The sequence below is a fragment of the Lynx canadensis genome, chromosome D4 (assembly GCF_007474595.2).
Source record: "Lynx canadensis isolate LIC74 chromosome D4, mLynCan4.pri.v2, whole genome shotgun sequence".
Lineage (NCBI taxonomy): Eukaryota > Metazoa > Chordata > Mammalia > Carnivora > Felidae > Lynx > Lynx canadensis.
In genome coordinates, this window is record NC_044315.2 from 11,905,682 (window position 1) to 11,923,156 (window position 17,475).

At 50.1% G+C, this 17,475-nt stretch overlaps 1 protein-coding gene across 8 annotated transcripts in view; it reads right to left on the reverse strand.

The window, feature by feature from the left end:
* Positions 1 to 17,475, reverse strand: part of APBA1 (amyloid beta precursor protein binding family A member 1) — a 208,396-nt gene that overhangs the window by 15,423 nt on the left and 175,498 nt on the right. For 5 of the 8 annotated variants that reach the window (XR_003964148.1, XR_003964147.1, XM_030293310.1 and 2 more), the window contains 5 exons: positions 15,417 to 15,562; positions 7,986 to 8,018; positions 6,900 to 6,986; positions 6,060 to 6,245; positions 2,298 to 2,477 (listed from right to left, as the gene is read on the reverse strand). Coding sequence is in view for 6 of the 8 variants with exons in the window: in XM_030293310.1 (XP_030149170.1) it covers positions 2,298 to 2,477; positions 6,060 to 6,245; positions 6,900 to 6,986; positions 7,986 to 8,018; positions 15,417 to 15,562 (632 nt within the window). In the remaining 2 variants the exon portion in view is untranslated. The remainder of the gene's footprint in view (positions 1 to 2,297; positions 2,478 to 6,059; positions 6,246 to 6,899; positions 6,987 to 7,985; positions 8,019 to 15,416; positions 15,563 to 17,475) is intronic. The other 3 variants (XM_030293309.1, XM_030293311.1, XM_030293312.1) reach the window with 3 other exon arrangements.

The window sequence follows — 17,475 nt, forward strand, 5'->3', positions numbered from 1 at the left end:
CAGGTCCATATGATTTCTTGTAATTCTCATGGCACATAAGCAATCTTGTCTTTGGCAATATAAACACAAAGAGCACCGGGTGCTTTTTAATGTAGTCCCCAGGGAGGGGGAAAGAGGCTGTGTAGGTGGGGACTTCGGTGGCGCCTTATGGTTTCCGGAAATAGCTTTGGGGTCCTATACACCGGCTGCCCTAATCCCCAGCGTTTCACAAGTTCTCTCCAACACTGAAGATTCTGGTGTTAAAAATAAATAAATAGACGTTATAGACATTCTCTCTTTGCAAGGAGAAAACTGAGGACGAAGGGGAAAAAAAAAGTGATGCTAAGCTTATCTCCACCGAAAGGTTGGTCGAGGAAGTGGGAAAGTCGTATTTTAGATGGGCATAATTGCTTCCTAGGCAGGGCAGAGAAGACAGGAGTCAGTGTTGGTTATCTGCAGTCTCGTAAGATGTGCGGACACACTACCAAGGGGCAAGTCACGTTCTGGAAGTAGCTGACCAAGAGAATGTGTACTTTATTCAGATTCGCAGACACACACACACACACACACAGTGGTGGCGGCCGCTGGGCCCTGACAAAGGCTCCTCACAGGCTCATGTCCCTTCTCCTGGCTGCCGAAGCCCAGAGCGGGCTGCTTCTCTGGAGAGCTGCCCAGCGGGACACATTCCCTATGACGGGCTGTTCAGCTGTGTCCTCCTCGAAATCCATACTCTCCGGTATCCCAGTATGACCTTATCTGGGGGCGCCTGGGTGGCTCAGTCAGTTAAGCATCTAACTTCGGCTCAGGTCACGATCTCACAGTTTGGTATGTGAGTTCGAGTCCCGGGTCCGGCTCTGTGCTGACAGCGCTGAGCCTGGAGCCTGCTTCGGATTGTGTGTGTGCGCGCCTCTCTCTCTCTGCCCCTCCTCCACTCACGTTCTGTCTGTGTCTCAAAAATAAATGAACGTTAAAAATAATAAATAAATTTAAAAGAATACGACCTTATTTGGATACAGAATCTTTGCAGAGGCAATCAAGTTAAAATGAGGTCATTAGGGTGGGCCCTAATTCAGTACGACTGGTGTCCTTACAGGAGGGCAAAGTTTGGACACAGACACACACGCACATAGGGGAAGATGATGTACAGACACAGGCATAGGACAGTCATTTCCAAGCCAAGGTGAGGGGTCTGGGACACACCCTTCCCCCACAGCTCTCAGGAGGAACCGACCCTACGGACAACTTGATTTTGGACCGCTAGCCTCCAGAACTTCGACGTTTTTTTGTTGAAGAAACCCAGTCTGAAGTACTCTGTTAAGGCAGCCCGAATACACGGATCCACCCTCCTCCAATCTTGGTCAGTCAACGACTGACCAACACAGGGTACAAACGTCTGCCAAATCCTTTGGCCCAAGGTGGGACAAGTCTTCCCTGTGACCCAGAGCTTCCTCTGGATCAGAATGAAGCTCATCTCCAGCAAGGCCACATTTCTCTAAGCTTAGCGTCCCTACCACCCTGCTGCCCACACTCACTTTGTCCTGAGTGCCCTCTCTCCCCAAATCCCTTGAACAAGAATCCCTGCCTCAGGCTCTGCTTCTAGGGAACAGAGGACACCAAACCTACATCGGTGGATAAAAAGAGCACTTTCTAATACAGTACTTTGTATTTCCTTGGGGAAGCCGAGCCCCTGGACTAGACTTTGAAGACACCCAGTTCTGACCTGAGCCCTGGGGGGGCCTCTTCCACACAGACCCCATGCTCCAGCCATGCTCTCTCATTCATGGCCCCCCAGACAGCTCCAGGCTTCTGTACTTTGGCCCAGCTCTCTGCAGTCTTTTACACTTTCCAAAGAATACCCAGACCTCCAGCCCAGCTCCAATGGCTGCATTTTCCTCCAGACACTCCTGCAAAGCTCCGTCTGAAGCAACAGGCCGCCCCTGGAGGAGCACAGAGTCTGTCACCTGAGACCCGACATCTGCTCCATTCTCACAGCGGTCTCTGACCAGTGCTTGTGCTCAGTACCATCGCTAAACTTTTCTGTGCCGTTTCCGAGACGGTGGGCTTGGGAAGGCGGGGTACGGGTCCTGTTCACCTCTGGAACCCACCCCAACCCTCGCTCAGGACTGCCCGGAGCAGAGGACGGTCCACCTTGGTGACAGGCCCTCACGAGAGGGGAGCAGGAGTCGGGCCTGAGTCCCCGGCAACGTCCCGCCGATGACGCGCTCCTCCCTCGACCGTCCCACCTTCCCTCCCCGGCAGGGCTGCCCCCACACTCCTGGGGCTCCTGCCCCTCCGGCCGAGCTCGGAGAAATACCTACATCTTTGCAGTTTTCCGACTTGGAGAAGTGGATGAGGTCGTCGTTGTACATGTCCTGGGTGTTGAGCAGGTCACTGTACTCCTTCTGGCTGAGGTCTTCAGGGTTAATCCCGTTGGCCCTGAGGAATTCCTGGTATGCCACGCTGAAGGCCTGCCCGATGGACTGTGCGATCAGCTGGGCCTGGACGGTAGCCGGAGAGGGAAGACAGAGGTCAACGAGCAAGCCCTGCTGGCGAAAGTGCCCGGGTCCCTGCAGGACCGGGAGCCCCAGGCACCAGCCGGGCCGGTGGGTCGACACGCGGCACGAACTCCTGCGAGGGGCCGTTCCCAGAATGACTAGGGACGTGTTTCACTATGACGGTGATCACAAGGGAGCCACCGGCATCCAGTGGACAGGAGTCAGGGCTGCCGGACCCACTGCCACGAAGAGGACGGTCCTGCCCAAAGACGAGCCACTCTACACCCTGAACAACTCCCGAGCCCACTGGACGCTCGTATCCACGGACCACCCGGATGAAACCATCTGAGTCCAGGGTGCCACTTCAACTTATGTAGAACACAAAGGCACTAACTGCACGGTTCTAGTTCACATGGAAGGTTCCGAGCACACAGCTGCTATGTTAAGTGAGAGAAGATGATGATTTGCTTCGTCCAGCATCTTCCCCGAGACGTAAGCTTCAAGATTTTGGAAAATCATTAGCAGCAACGCTATCGGTGGTTATCTGGGTGGCCAGCAAATCACATCACCAGCAGCCTGTGTATTTGCTGCACACTGAGGGGATTCTGCATGAGGGTGGGGCCCGTCTACACGTCCACGTTCCTACTGAGCTCTCAATTCAAAAGGTCAAATAAGAAGGGTTTCCAATATTCAGCGAAACGCTATGTCGGCGTTAAGCATGGGACGGCTCTGCTATTCCTTTTGGAATGGCCGGGCCTGAGCATCGACATGCTGTAGTAAGTACAATTTTATTTGGGCTTGCTTTCCTTTAATTTTCCTTTGTATTACATTTATGGCAACGCTTTAGTCTGTGGACAAATTTTCAAAGGGGGAGGTTCTATTACCTATGAATTTTATTTCAGGACGGTAACGGGGCAGCACAAAATATCTGTTGTAGGAAGGGGGTTCTGGGTCCCGCGGAGTTGGAAACCCTGATCGAGCCCAACCCGTAGTGTCCAGGTGAGGAGGCTGAGGCCCAGAGACGTGAAGGAACTTGCTCAAGGTCACACAGCTCACGGGGCAGGAACTGCTTCCGTAGGTTCTTTCTCGGCAGCCTCTCCCTGCATTAATTCACCCACGCTATGAATTCAGCTCGCTGGCCGCCACCAGCATTTCTCACGCGCCTGTGCTTCATTCGGCACTAGCCAAGGACGGTGACAGCAGTCCTCGCCTCTAGCCTGTGACTGACGCGAGCACGATAGTGCCACGGGCCCTCATCCTAAGCTCTCGAGACCATGTTTCAGAATTTAGCAAATTTTGGATTTTAGAAAGGCAACAGGGTGCATGTATCACACACGGTCTAAAAACCCCATCGGAACCCGGGGAATTGCCCTGTAGCCAACAGTAATATTCCTGCAGCAAAATGGAGAAGATTCATGGTAAGCTGGAAAAATCCTAGACATGGTCTCATGGCAGTCCCGGATAGGCTTATCAGCCAATGGACTACAAAAACCCCTTTTGCTTCTCGAAGCCCTTTAGACTTGGGAACTATGGGTCTGTTTCATCACCCCCGCTGGACAGGCAGGGAACAGAGGCTGAGAGGTGAAGGTAGCAGTTTAGCTAAAAGCAGCTGATGAACACTGAAATCGGAACCTCCTATGGTGGCTGGCTGCAGGCAAAGAAATGCTTCACTTTTCTCACTCTGTGAATCTGGGGACTTCACACGCATGAGTCATGAACAACGAGGACCGCCACCCCGTGTCCTGAGTAAAACCGGGAGCGAGGCATCACTACAGGCACGAGAGGCACATGTGGATGGATGACCTGAAAAACGGCAGCACGCGTGCCGTTACTGACGGAGGCCCCTGGCAGACGCACAGGCTGCTGCTGTGTGCGCGCTGTCTCCTGGGGCCACACGGCAGCCCATGGGGGAGATGCTGTCGTTTTGCACAAGCTTGGGGGCCTCACAAGCCTGTAGGCGGAGGCAGGATCGAGATCCAGCTTTCTTGGCTCTGGAGTCAATGCTCTTCTGTCCTTTGCTTCAGAAGCAAAGGGGGTAAAAGTAAGATTGCCGGGTCCGCTCTTATCACACCTCTTGCTTCCCTGTTCCTTTCATCATCTTCCCAGATGGGAGCCTGCACAAAAAGGGACCCCCTCCTTAGGAGCTCAGAGCCAGCTGGGGGCAGCAGAGCGTCACGTGGGCATCCACATGCCTGGGGGGGGGGGTTGCAGAGCTAACTCCACCTTGCCAGCCTGCCTGCAGGACACGCGAGCCTTAAGCTTCCAAGTGTCACTTCCGAAACTTTGAGAAACTTCCAGAACTCATTTTCTCCCCATCTGCATGCCTGGCCTCCAGCTTTCAAGGAATACCAGAGAGGATGGCTGCCTTCTCAGCGATCTCGTCCCGGGGGGCTGTATTCTAGGGAACCAGACCAGCGGACGATGGTGCAGAGAGCGTGAGCGTCTCCACTCCCTGTGGCTGAAGCCCTGGGGAAGAACAGCTGGCCTTGGACTCATAACTTCTTGCAGGAAGGCAATTTACTGCAGCTAGATGAACACCCTCCTGGAGAAAAATGGCCTCATTTAGGGAGCCAAGGCTCCCACAGGCAATTTTCTTTAGCTACGGGCTCTCTGCTCAACATGAGTAACAGTGCTTACGCCGCTGCGGCGGGAGGAAAATCAGCACCATGACGCGGACACGGCCCCACTGGGGGGGGTGCTCTATGGTTCCAGACCTTCATCACGGGGCCATGGCCCCTGGCCCTGAAGGGAGCTTCTAAGACCTGCCAAGCCTGAGGAGAAGCCAGATGCCTACGAAGCTTGAAGCCCAGAGGCCTCCCCAGCAGTTCCAGGGATGCCTGGGGGAAGAAGGCCCAAGGGAGGAAGGGGCCCTGCCTCTGCGGTGAATGAATTTTCTCCGTTGACTGTGATGCCTGGGAAGATGGGGGTTAGGACTCACTGGCTTGGAGGAGCTGCTGGTTTTTGTGAGGACGGAGAGCTGGCAGGCGGTGCTTCAGCCGCTGGCGGGGGCGGGGAGGTAGGAGCAGGAATCCTAACTGTCCTGTGGTCTAGAGGGCGATGCTACACAACCGCGAATGATCCTCCCCAAATGCCCTCATGCCCAGGAGACATGCGCTTGGGGCCCTCATGGGTCTGACTGCTTTCCTTCTCCTCTTTCCCCTCATTCTAAGCCATCCTCAAACTATACCAGTGGGCCCCTACCTCAGGGCCTTTGTACTTGCTCTTTTCTTAGTCTCAGTTGATGCAGGTCTCTCTTCAAATGTCACCTCCTCAGAGAAGGCTCTGTTGATTATCCTACCTGAAATAGCTCCTGTCCCGGCTTTAGTTTTCCTTACAGAACTTCTGGCTATCTAGCTTAAGTACATTTATCTATTTACTTTCTATCTTCCTATGAGCATCATACTGAATACCTTGTCTGTTTATTCAGCCTTGTATCCCTAAAACAGTGCTTGACACATAATAGGCGCTCAACAAATATGTGCTTCATGTATGATTGAGACCGACTCAGGTTCTGAGAAAGAGAATCTGGCCCACCCAAAGGCAGCCCAGGTCACCCAGCGAAAAGATCCGGGGAGGCATCCTTACATCCTCAGACTCAAAGACGTGGCATATCATCTTGTACTGCCTTTTTCCATCCTGGGATGGGTGGGAGGCTTCCACATTCTCCTGGGAGTTGGAGCGGGGCATCCGCCTGCGGGCCATCAGTACGACGATGTTCCCGATGTCTGCTATATAGGAAATGGTCCTCAGAGGGTGGTCCATCATCGTCTCCTGGAGGGCATAAGGGAGAGGATGCTGAGTCCGGAGCAGCATCTAATGGCCCATGAGAGAGTCTGTCACCCCACAGCCCGGCCAAGTGCAGTCCCCGAGTGGCAGGTGGGGGGTGGGGGCTGGGTTCAAAGGCTGCTGCCAGATTTACATGCACCCACTCAGGCCTGGGGGCAGTTCCCAGGACTAACAATGACCCAGAGCAAGAAGGGGTCTGTGGTATGCGAAATAAAACGTTCAGTCGTTTTACAACCAGTAGAATCTCTGGTGGAGAGGTTCAAAGAATAAAATATCCACATGTGATGGTTGCATTGTGCGTGCATGTGTGTGTGTGTGTGTGTGTGTGTGTGTGTGTGTGTATGTGATTTTAAACAAAATTTCGTAAAAGGCGAATCTGTTCAAGGTCACGAATCTTCTCGTGAAAACTTATGAGAAGGATTTGCAAACAGCATCCACGGCTTATTTTTTCCTTAGATCTTCAAGGAAACGGTCCCAGAGCACCACGGCCCCCTCCCCCGCAGCGGGCGCTGCAGACACAGCCTTCTAGCTTGTTTGGAAGCCAGCAGCTGAGGACAGGGGACCTACGGACACGGGCACAGGCTGGGAGCGGCCACGCTGGGAACTTCACCCCGGGAAAGGTGGCCGGCCAGCTAATACCTGTGTGTCGGCATTCAGTACTTTGATTCTCTGGGTAGAAATGAAGAGATCCACCTCGGTCATCGGCTGAGATTCCCCTTCGGGAGCCTGAGAAGAAAGATGCACCAAGGGAAAGCTTAACGCCTCACCCCGACTCGAGGGCACGGAAGCAAGGTTAGCTCACACACAGAGGCACTGAGACACAGTCACCAGAACGGCAGGGCTGACTCCAGATTGCGACCGCCAAAGCAGAAGGGACCACAGAGGACGGACTCACGAACCAGGGTGAGCATTGCCGGTTAAGGGGGAAGACGCCCAATCCCCTCTGCTTCTCCCCCTACAGAAGGAGGGTGTGACTCTGGGAACGACGGTCGTGAACTGCCCTTTCTACAAGGCTTTTGGAGCCCAACAGATTGAAAAGTAAGGGCAAGTGACCCACACCCCGAGACCTTGGAGAAGTCAGAGTGTCTGCCCCTGTTCAAGTGATGGGGGACAATGTTTAGAGCAGGAGCAAAGTCATTTGGATGCAGTTCTGGTAAAAGGGTCTTCACATTCGCACACCATCACAGCGACACAGAAGCCGTACCCACTCCTGAAGCCACCCCATTAAGTAGGAGCCCCAGATGCCTCAACACCCCATAGGTAGCCCACAAGCACCTAGAAGCTCGATAACCAAACAAGCACATCCGTCTCGTTCACTTAGGGTTTAAGTCCGCACAGTGTGGTTATTAGCGAGTTTTCTTTTTTGCATCCAGCAATCTGACAAATCCACAAGTCAAACGTGACTGTAATTGAACAGACCCAAGTCCCTGCCACATTAATGCTCCTGAAGGGTGGGAACTTGCACACTCCTGTAGGATTCATTTAGCATCTCCAATCCGCTGCCTGTTGTCTCTCTGATGTGAAATGGCTCATGAGCAACAGAAAACAGCCACTTTGGGCAACTCAGTTTTGAGAAACGTTGGCTAATGGGGCGGTTCAAAAAGAAATCTGAACGAAAACTTGCTGGATGCAGAAAACAAAAACACAAAATAATAAAAAGGCAAAACGTAAATAAATGAAAAGAACAGGCATAACACCAAGCTGATGACGTTATTTGTACTGCACCTTCTTTCTGCTTTTGGCTAATTTCTGGGCCATCTGCTTAGCATGGAAACAGAGACAGGAGAACAGTTAGAAAAGAATTTGCAGAGACTCAAAGCCAAAAAGGGAATTGACAAACTAGTATCAATAGTGCATAAAGCATTTCTGTGTCAGGAGAACTGACTTAAAAAAAATCCTGGTCTACAGAAAATCAATTTCCTAACTCACGATTTCGTAGGTGGCAGGGGCTGTAGGAGGAAGGAAACGGATTGAGGTGCTTTTTCTATGTAACTGCAATCGATGCTTTCAAAGAACCAACTTGGTTCTGTTGATTTTCTTTATAGTACGCCTGTTGGCTACTTCCTTGATTTCAACCTACATCTGAATTTCCTTTTACTTTCTCTGGATTACATTTGATTTCTTTTTTTCTGGCTTCCTGAGATGAAAATTTAAAGGACAGATCTTTAAACTTGTTTTTTTCCCCAATACATTTATTTAAAGCTGTGAATCTCCCTCCAAGCACTACATTAGCTGTATCCACAAATTTGTCATATTCCAATCTAATTATCCCTTCAAAATGTTTTCTAATTTCCATCGTGAGTTTTCCCTTGAACTGTGGATTATTTAGAGTGGTGTTATTAATTTTAATACATTTGGGGATTTTCTAGTTTTCTTTTTGTTACTTATTTCTGAATTAATTCCACTGTGGTCAGAGAACATACTGAATTGTGCTGGGTTCTTAGCCCTATGATCCAGAACATGACTGACTGTGGTGAATGTCAGGCGGACTTCAAAAGATGCATTCTTCGGTTGTTGGGAATAGTGTTCTACCAATATCAATGAGGTCAGTTAGGTTGGTTAAGGGTACAGTTTAAATCTTCTGTGTGCTGCCTGATATTTTTGTTTGTTCTAAAATTTACTGAGAGAGGTGTGTTAAAATCTCCAGCTGTTACTATGGATTTGTCCCTCTCTCCTTTTGGTTCTGCTAATATTTGCTTTATCTGTTTTATATCTGTGTTATAAGGTACATACAGATTTAAGGTACTTGCGTCTTTCTGTTGGATTCATCTTTTTATTGTTCATCTCTAGTAATAATTCTTGCCTTAAATTTGTGTACTATTAATACAGCCTATTCCTAACTAGAAATAGATTAACATTCGTCCCCCCACCTTTTCTCATAAGTAAAAGAGAACACAGTTGATTAAAAAAGAGAGACAGACTGCAGCCAGATTGTCTAAAACTGAATCCCCGCTCTGCGACCTACTAGCTGCGTGACTTGGAGCGAGCCGCTTCATGTCTCTGTGCCTCAGTTTCCTCATCTGTAAAATGAGGATAAAAACAGTATCTACTACAGGGCTGTTGTGAGGATAAAATAAATGTGTGCAAAGCTCTTAGAACAGTGTCTGGTGCGTTACGAGCGCTATGTTTGTGTTGGATGTGACAGGATTATAATTTACCTACGTCAGAATGTAATTTCTTGGCTCTTGGTAAGGCTTGCTGGATATACACAGATCCTGTACAAATAATGGTGAGTCAATGGCCAAACCACGCACGCTGTTGTGGTGATGGGGGTGGGTGGAGGACTGTCTGCTCTCTCATACTCCTTCGTACTCACCTGGGGAAAAGCCCTTTTGCTCCCAGCAGCACGTCTCTAGTTCATTAATGAGTCAAACGGGGGTGTCTGTTCTATCTCACTGGAGAGAAACCAGATGAGTCGGCCATCCAAACACCAAGTACCTCACCTCTGGTACAGCCAGGAAACTAGGGCAGCCCTCCTTCCCCCCCCTCCCCCCCACAGCTCCTCCTGGTGGCCATGAATTCGTGGTGAACAGTCTGCTCTGGCAAAGTCAGAAGGCAGCAAGCGCAAGGGGGTATCGTAACTGCTGTGTGCGATGGTGGACGTGTGTCCGCGTCTGAGGAGTGGCCCTGTGCTGATGCTCCGCCAGACCGTGCAGATTTCTAGGTGGGATCCGACAGTCCCATGGCGGGGGTGGGGTGGGGTGGGGGGGGTGTTCTCATCTGCATCGGCTGCCATCCTCATGATAAATGACCACTGTGAGATCCTCACATGCATGTGTTTGTTCTACCACTTTCCCTGAAATTATCTGGCCGGCATATAAGAATTTGTGATATTCTCGATACCCAAACCTAACAGCTGTGGGACAGGTCAACATTCTTCGCTGTAAGGAGCAGGGATCTGAAAGGGTCCTCCTCTCAGAGGAAACTAAGTCCGCTGCCAATGGAACAACCACACTTTTTTTTTTTTTTAACTGGGATGGTTGATGAAGAAAGAGAACCCAAATGGCCAACCAAGTTTCATGAAAGGCATCCTGAGATAATTTCTATGAAGCGAAGGAGATTTTATGCACCTAAAGTAATACCAGGTGCTCAACCACATGTGCTGCTCAGGTGTCCCGAAACCAATTCTAATCTGAGGTTTACACACGACACGCGGGAGACGGTCGGATCCGGAATGAGAAATGGCAGTAGCAGAGAAGCCCGAGAGGACTGGAAGGCCTGCGTGTGTCGTAAAGCAGGGAGTGACAGCATCCCCTGCGATCCTCGTGATTCACGGGACCGACTGCGGCTTGCCCCTCGGTAAGCTGTGGCACCGGGGGCATAAACCGTGGAACTGTCACTCACCCTCTCACTCTGCGAGGCGTGTTTGCTGTCGTTAAGACTCTCGAGGTTAGTCACGCTGGGGATCCTCCGGACTATTCTAGCTTTTCTTTCCCCCGCTGACATCTACGGGGCACTCGCCAGGTGCCACGTCCTTCTGAGCAGCTCACGTGTGTCGCAGTGCGAAAGCTTCGGGCAACCCTGTGAGGTGCGCACCGCACTCTCCTCTTGCAGAAGCGGCAACTGAGGCACAGAGAGGCTAATTAACATGCTCAAGGGCGCTCAGCTGTTAAGAGGCAGGACAGAGATCCCAGCCCCTGAGATCTCACTCTACTCTCCAAATCACTTGTTGTGTACCTCGGGCAAGCGTCTCAGCTGTAAACCCCTCAGTGTGTCAGTGAGGAGGGCTGATCACACCCACCTCACAGGATTTCCCACCCCCTCCATTTTGAGTAAGTGAGATCAATGTATGTGAAGGACGTGCTCCAAGTGCTCATATACCCTTTTCATGTTAATCACAGGCTTCTGTGAGTCACGCGGGAAGTCACGTGGCTTGCACAAAGCCTCACTGGTAGAGATTTTCATTCCACAATGAAGTCCTGATTGTTGACGGTTAAAGAAAACCTTTCCAGGAAAGAACAGAAAAATCTCATCTTTTTGGGACAAGCCAGGGAAGACAAACATGAGAATGGGTGATAATGAGAGCTCCTGAAAAAAAGCGCAGCAAAAAACATCCAACGCCATTTGTGAGTCAAGGACACGAGCGTCACAAATGTGGGAAGGATGGAGACACGTGTGCCACGTCCCGCGTGGACGTGAAGCGGTTTCCGGGGCTCAGGGAAGGGCCCGGCAGGCCAGCCCGTCTTCCGGCCGAAGGGCAGCGAGCAAGAGGGTGGAGTGAGGCATGGATGCAGCGGAGAGAAAGGAAGACGGGGTTCCAGCCACGATGGCTTCAAGGCTGGGTCTCTAGGCAGGGTCAAGGCACGGCTCCCACACTGGGGGACGAATGGGGCGTCTCTATCTACGGTGCTAGAGACACTGACAGCACGTAGGGCAGAAGTTGCTCCCAAAACGTGTTCCAGAGAATCTCAGCGGCATGACTTTCAACAGGCACCCCACAGCGATCATGTATTCTATGTTCAGATAACGATGGGAGTTTCTGGTTAAACAAGGTGAATGAGATCTCAGTACAGGAGTTCTCAAAATCTTTGATAGGAGAACATACGTGGCAAATTCAAAAAAAGGGATCTATTTTGCGGCGTTTCTTGAGCTAATGTGCCGACAGAACCTCATCGGCGGGAGGCACGCAGCGTGATTGGGATGCCCCAGAGCGCAGAGAAAAGATGCTCCATGAGGATGGTCTACCCCAGTGTTGGACAGTGGTCCCCAAATTACAGTGTACCTCAGAATCTCCTTGAGGGCTAACGAAAACACAGATTCCTGGGCCCTACCTGCCCCCCACCATGAATTTTGGACTGGGGTGAGCCTGAGAATCTGCATTTCTAACAAGTTCCCAGGTGGTCCTGATGCTGCTGGTTAAGGAATCCCATTTTGAGAACTACCTCTTTAATGCATTCCTTAGTCATATGGGGGCTTCCTAAAAGGATATTTCTTCTCAGAAATGACGAACAACAAAGGCAGAAAAGATACATTAGGGAGGGTCCAAAGATGGAAAAAAAAAAAAAAAAACTTAAGAAAAATGGCAGATGTCTTCTAATTCTGATGTTGCATTTAGATCCACCTTATTTATTACACTTTGATAGATGGAAAGGCTTTTAATTTCAGATTCCTCAACCTGCCTTGAATTACTGTTACTTAACCAACCGTCTTGGTTCCCTTATTAGACTGCAAGTTTCTCAAGGTCAAGGATCGGGTCTTGGTTAGTTTTTATCTCCTGAGATGCCTCTCACAAGGGTCTGTAGAGGAACAGTTCTCTTTCTGAGCCAAATTCCTTTGTTTTCCTCTCACGTTAACTAGAAAATTTCGGGCCAAACCACAACTCCAAATTCTCTCCCCATTTGGCAAATAAATTTATAAATTCTTTAAGAAAACATTAATTCTGCAAACTCCAAGTGCGAGTCAATGAGCACCACAACAGACCCCCAGGAAGGAAGTTAAAGAGAGTTCTGAAAGCCCAGCTTCAGGTTTGGTGTTTGCTCAGAGTTAACGTAGCACAGACACCAGGGCCACCCAAGACTCATGGTGAGGAAGGTCTCACCCACACCCACTGGTCAAACTCTGTAGGCAGAGGAAAGAAAGACGGGTAAGATGGGGGTCCCCATGGGGAAGAAGGGAAGGAAAAGGAATCCGAAACAGAAGGACGAAACCCCTCCTGGTTCAGATGACACATCAAGGTGGAAATCACTTATCAGTTTGTCCTGAGGATACTAAGTGGATTTCCAAATAAATCCACACATTTTCCTCTTTCTTTCCTTCCTTTCCTGGACACTGTCAAATCTGTAGCTACCTTCCTCTCTGCATCTTTATAGAGGTGGCCTAGAATGACTCATTCCTGAAAGGTCAGCCTCTCTTTAGGAAACAGGGTGGCACCACATCCCTTACAGAAAGGGGTCTCCTACGCGCACGTGCGGGCCCACAGCGCAGGCGCCCGCGAGACCATCCCCACTGATCCAGAGAAATGCTCTAGGTGCCCTGGTTCCCTCTATGAAATCTCCGGGCACATCCTGACACAGTAGCTTTCTAGAGGAGTGCAGAACTAAACCACGGGTCTGTGCACCTAGCATTTGAAAAAGCATCAGGCTGGGGGTCAAGTCAAACAACTTGACGGGCATTTAAATTGAGGTAAAAGGAACAGGAGGCAGAATATATTTAATGACAGGCAACAGCCCCTTCAGATGCACAGAAGCACGTCGCAAAGATGATACTTACAAATGAAATGTAACCACTTAACTTTACCACTCTATAATGAATTCCTTACACTACAATAATTTGCTGTAAAAAATAAATACATGTGTACCAGATGTCTGCTCTGCTCTAGGCAGGTCTAAAATGGATTTATAATCAGACAGCCTCATCTTGCTTGTTATGATCAACAAAACCGTCTAATTTTTTTTGATTCAAATCAACCGTGGAACTTCTGGATACCGATCCTTTGAAGCCTCAAAGCGAACCTTCTGGTTTCTTATCAGGGAGGCTGGACTTTAAGAAGGGAAAACCGCGCTCTAGGACCTCACTGCGGAAATCGGAAGCTATAATTCACAGCACGCTGGGTCGTGGCCGGGCTCTGGCTCGGGGGGCCACAGCACACGCTGAGCACGCCTTTACGTTCTGGGGATGTGCCTGCTCCCTTCCTCCAGGTCACATGTCACAGGGCAGTGGAAAGAGATAAACTATCCGTGGGACTCAACGGCTCCCACTCAGGAGACCGATAACCAAGGTGCCCAGTATGATACCCTAACCTGAACGTGTGTGAAACCTGGATGGACAGAAGCCGGGAGAACGCATGTCAAAACAGCACAGTTTTCTGCCCTGGGGACCTTCAGGGCTCCTCTGGGGGGCGGGCTGCTGCTCTGTTCTGAAGGACTCACGTGAATGGGCTGTGGTGGTGCTCCCTGACAGGGGCTGAGGGGTGCTCTGGCGTTCTGTGGGAGTTATATCTCTATGCTGTCCGCCTGCATCCAACACCTGCCCTCCTGCTCAGGTACACCCTGCACCCTCACTGGCTCGATTCACTTCTCACTGGTGCTGCGGAGCCCGAGGGCAAGGCTCTCCCTCTACACACTGCTGTTTTCTCTTCCTTCCGGAGACCTTGCCCAGCCTTGCACACGCAAGGGCTCAAGAAGTCGTTTCTGCTGGATTAAGGACCCTAAGTGACTGGCCTACACTTGTTCTTTCTCTTTCCACGCTGCCTCCGCGACACCAGGAGGTAACCGGGGCACGTGTGCACACGACCACACAGGAAAGGGAAGGGTTCCTTGAGGAGGAATGGGATTTTGACCGGCTGAAGCTGGACAGAACCGAATCTGGGGAGTCCTAACCTGCTCCAGCTTGCTGGAAATACCTGGTTCTGGGTTTCGGTGGTGCTGGTATCCCCGGGGCTCCAGGTGGACCGGCCCTGTGGCCCCAGCATGCCTGCCCAGTGGTTCTAGGTGCCGGTGGTGCTTACTGGCACCAGAAGTGTCCCTGGAGCCGTAGGTCTGTCCACGATTCCAGGTGGCGCCGGCATCATGGTGGAGATTCTAGAGCCCGGCATTTCCATTGGGATCAAACCAGTTCTAGCTGGCTCAAAGTGGTTGTGAATGGTTTCAACCAGATGAAAGTCGCTCTTGCTGGATCAAAACAGGGTTGCTCCTTTTAAATCTTGATGAGGCAGATGCCGATCGGTCATGACTGGCTCAAGCCTGTTTAAACACTGGGCTAGCTACCTCGTTATGGTTAGATCTGATCCAACGGCTCCCTGCGCCTGGAGCAAACCAGTTCAGTCTAGCCTGAGCAGGATCAGCTGGCTCAAAAGCAGGAGGCTGAGTCTGAACCACGCCCGTAACACCAAGTGTTCAAGTCACTGACTGCGGCGTGCGTGAAAATCCAGGGATAAAGCTCTCGTGCTGGAGAGGTGATGCTCAAAATGACATCGTTCCTCATGCTACCAGCTTTCCAAAGTTTAGGATCATATGTGCTTCTTCTTAAGACTGGCCATTGAGAACACCCCAAGTATACAGCATTTATCCAGAAGGACTCAGGCACACCTTTTTTCTGTTGGCAGGTACACCATCCCAATCCGCTCTCCCCTACACTTGGGACTAGATATGCATGAGGTATGGGGGAGACCACCGTGGACGGCTCAGGCCGCCGCACCCACCCCCGGCACCCCCTTACCTTGATCCTGCTCACGGCTTCCTGGGCCTGCATCATGCGCACGTTTTTGGAGGGAGTTTTGTCGGAGAGCAGCTGGGTGGAGCCAAGGTAATTGGCAGCAAAAATGATCCCATCGATCAAGTCTTCGGGGTCACAGGGTCCGGGAACTGGAACACACAGAGCCGCAGGGGTGAGTGAAGCCACCCTGGGGTGGGCCCCCCAGATCGCTGACCGCACAAGCACCCTCCCCGACCGCTCAGTGCCAGCACAGGTGGCCCCCGCGGTGGAGACCCCGAGCAGGTGCATCACCCTGCCAGTCCAAGGCACCTCTCCGGGTCTGCCTTCACTCACACCTTGCTTTCAAAGGGAAGAAACAATTTCTTCTTCATCCACTTTGCCCAGGCCATTTACTGGGAGAAATGATGTGTTTATTTAAATATGAAACATACAACTCAGTGACAAAGGATGTTGTTTTTCCTGTTAGACTGGGAGCCCTTTGGGGACAAAAGACCATGTCATGTTCTTCTTTGGCTCGAGTGTCTAATCGGTGCCTGTCACCCAGGGGGCATCAAATAAATGTCTGCCAGACAAATGGTTAGGTGAGCAGGAGGCCGCTTTATTAGAAAACCTCATTTTAAAGCGCCACGTTCGCATCTCTCCCTTCCACTTTATGCATAATGGGGAAAACAAATCTTACCAATCGGAAAAATGGGCATTTGTTTGAGAAGGTCTGGATCCCTAGAATGGCCTCTGACCCCAGCTCTGTGAGGCAGATGACATTACCCTGAGTCCCCTGATGTCAGCCTTGCTGACTTACAGGCTGTGGTGTCCCCGGCTTGCAGCCACACACGGATCAATTCCGAGGAAAAGCAGAATTTTCTGTTCTCACTGACCAGCCTTTTAAATTAAACCTTACTTTTAACATATTTAAAATGGGGGCATCTGATTCTAACCATCATCACCTGCAAACCCTACTTGAGATTAAAACATGTCTGGGACTAATAAATGACTTGAGAACAGATGCACAAAGAAAGGCGTTTTAATTCTGCAGTGAAAAACATATGTATTTTCTTTGGCTTGAATGCCATATTTGGGGAGATTAAAATATACATTTTTAACCTACTGTTAAAACCCCAGGCTCTTAAATTAGATAACTGGCAAAGGAAACAATTTGCTTTTTCCTTCTGGAAAGCTAATCTGAAATGATTTTTATTTTTATCCCTCAACATCGAGCTCATCTTGAGCTTAACCAGCTGCTTCCCATGGATAAGCTACTTATCAGAGTTCAGTCTTAAAACAATCTTATCGTTTTCCTAAAGCCAAGGTGGTGGCTGACACAAAGAAATGAACAGCATTTTAGGAAAGGCCTTCACCAAGCATCTGCGTAGTCAATAAATAAGGAAACGTGTTGTTTGCCACATTCTCGATCTTTCCAAGAAAGGCTTCTGGCGAGTGATACTCAGCCAAACCGGCCTCAACTATGTGCCAGTGGTTCACCTTCTTCTCCAAGGTCACAGACGTCCCGTGCTGAAACTTTCATAGAGGTGAGAAGGATTCAGGGTATTGGCCACATACAGTTTTAGTTGTCCAGCCGGGAAGCGCTACTCTAAGTAAAATAATACATGGACGGGTTTGGAACCTACATTACACTTTGTAAAAAAAGTAAAAGATTATCAGTCTCCTATCATAAATTCCCGTGCGGGGTTTACAGTGTTAAACATAATCATGTTTGCCCCAACAGGCATTGAGAAAAAAGATCTCATCTGGGATAGTAACTTTTAAAAACCTTCCATTTATTTTGTGAAAATAATGAATGTTAAAAGAAAGATAAAGAATTAACCACGTACTTCTCTACGGGCCTTCCAGGATTCTATGTTCATCTCTGAGTTAGCGCTATTCCCCGAAGAGGGTCTCTCGTCAACCATGGTGACTGTGGATATGCGGGTAGGTTTAAAAGCAATCCAAACAATACTTAAATGACTACATAAATGCCGACCAGTCAAGAGACAGTTACGCTGGACCTAAATAAATTATGCATTTGAGATATGATCTAAGGCCACTGATCCTCCAGGGATTTTGA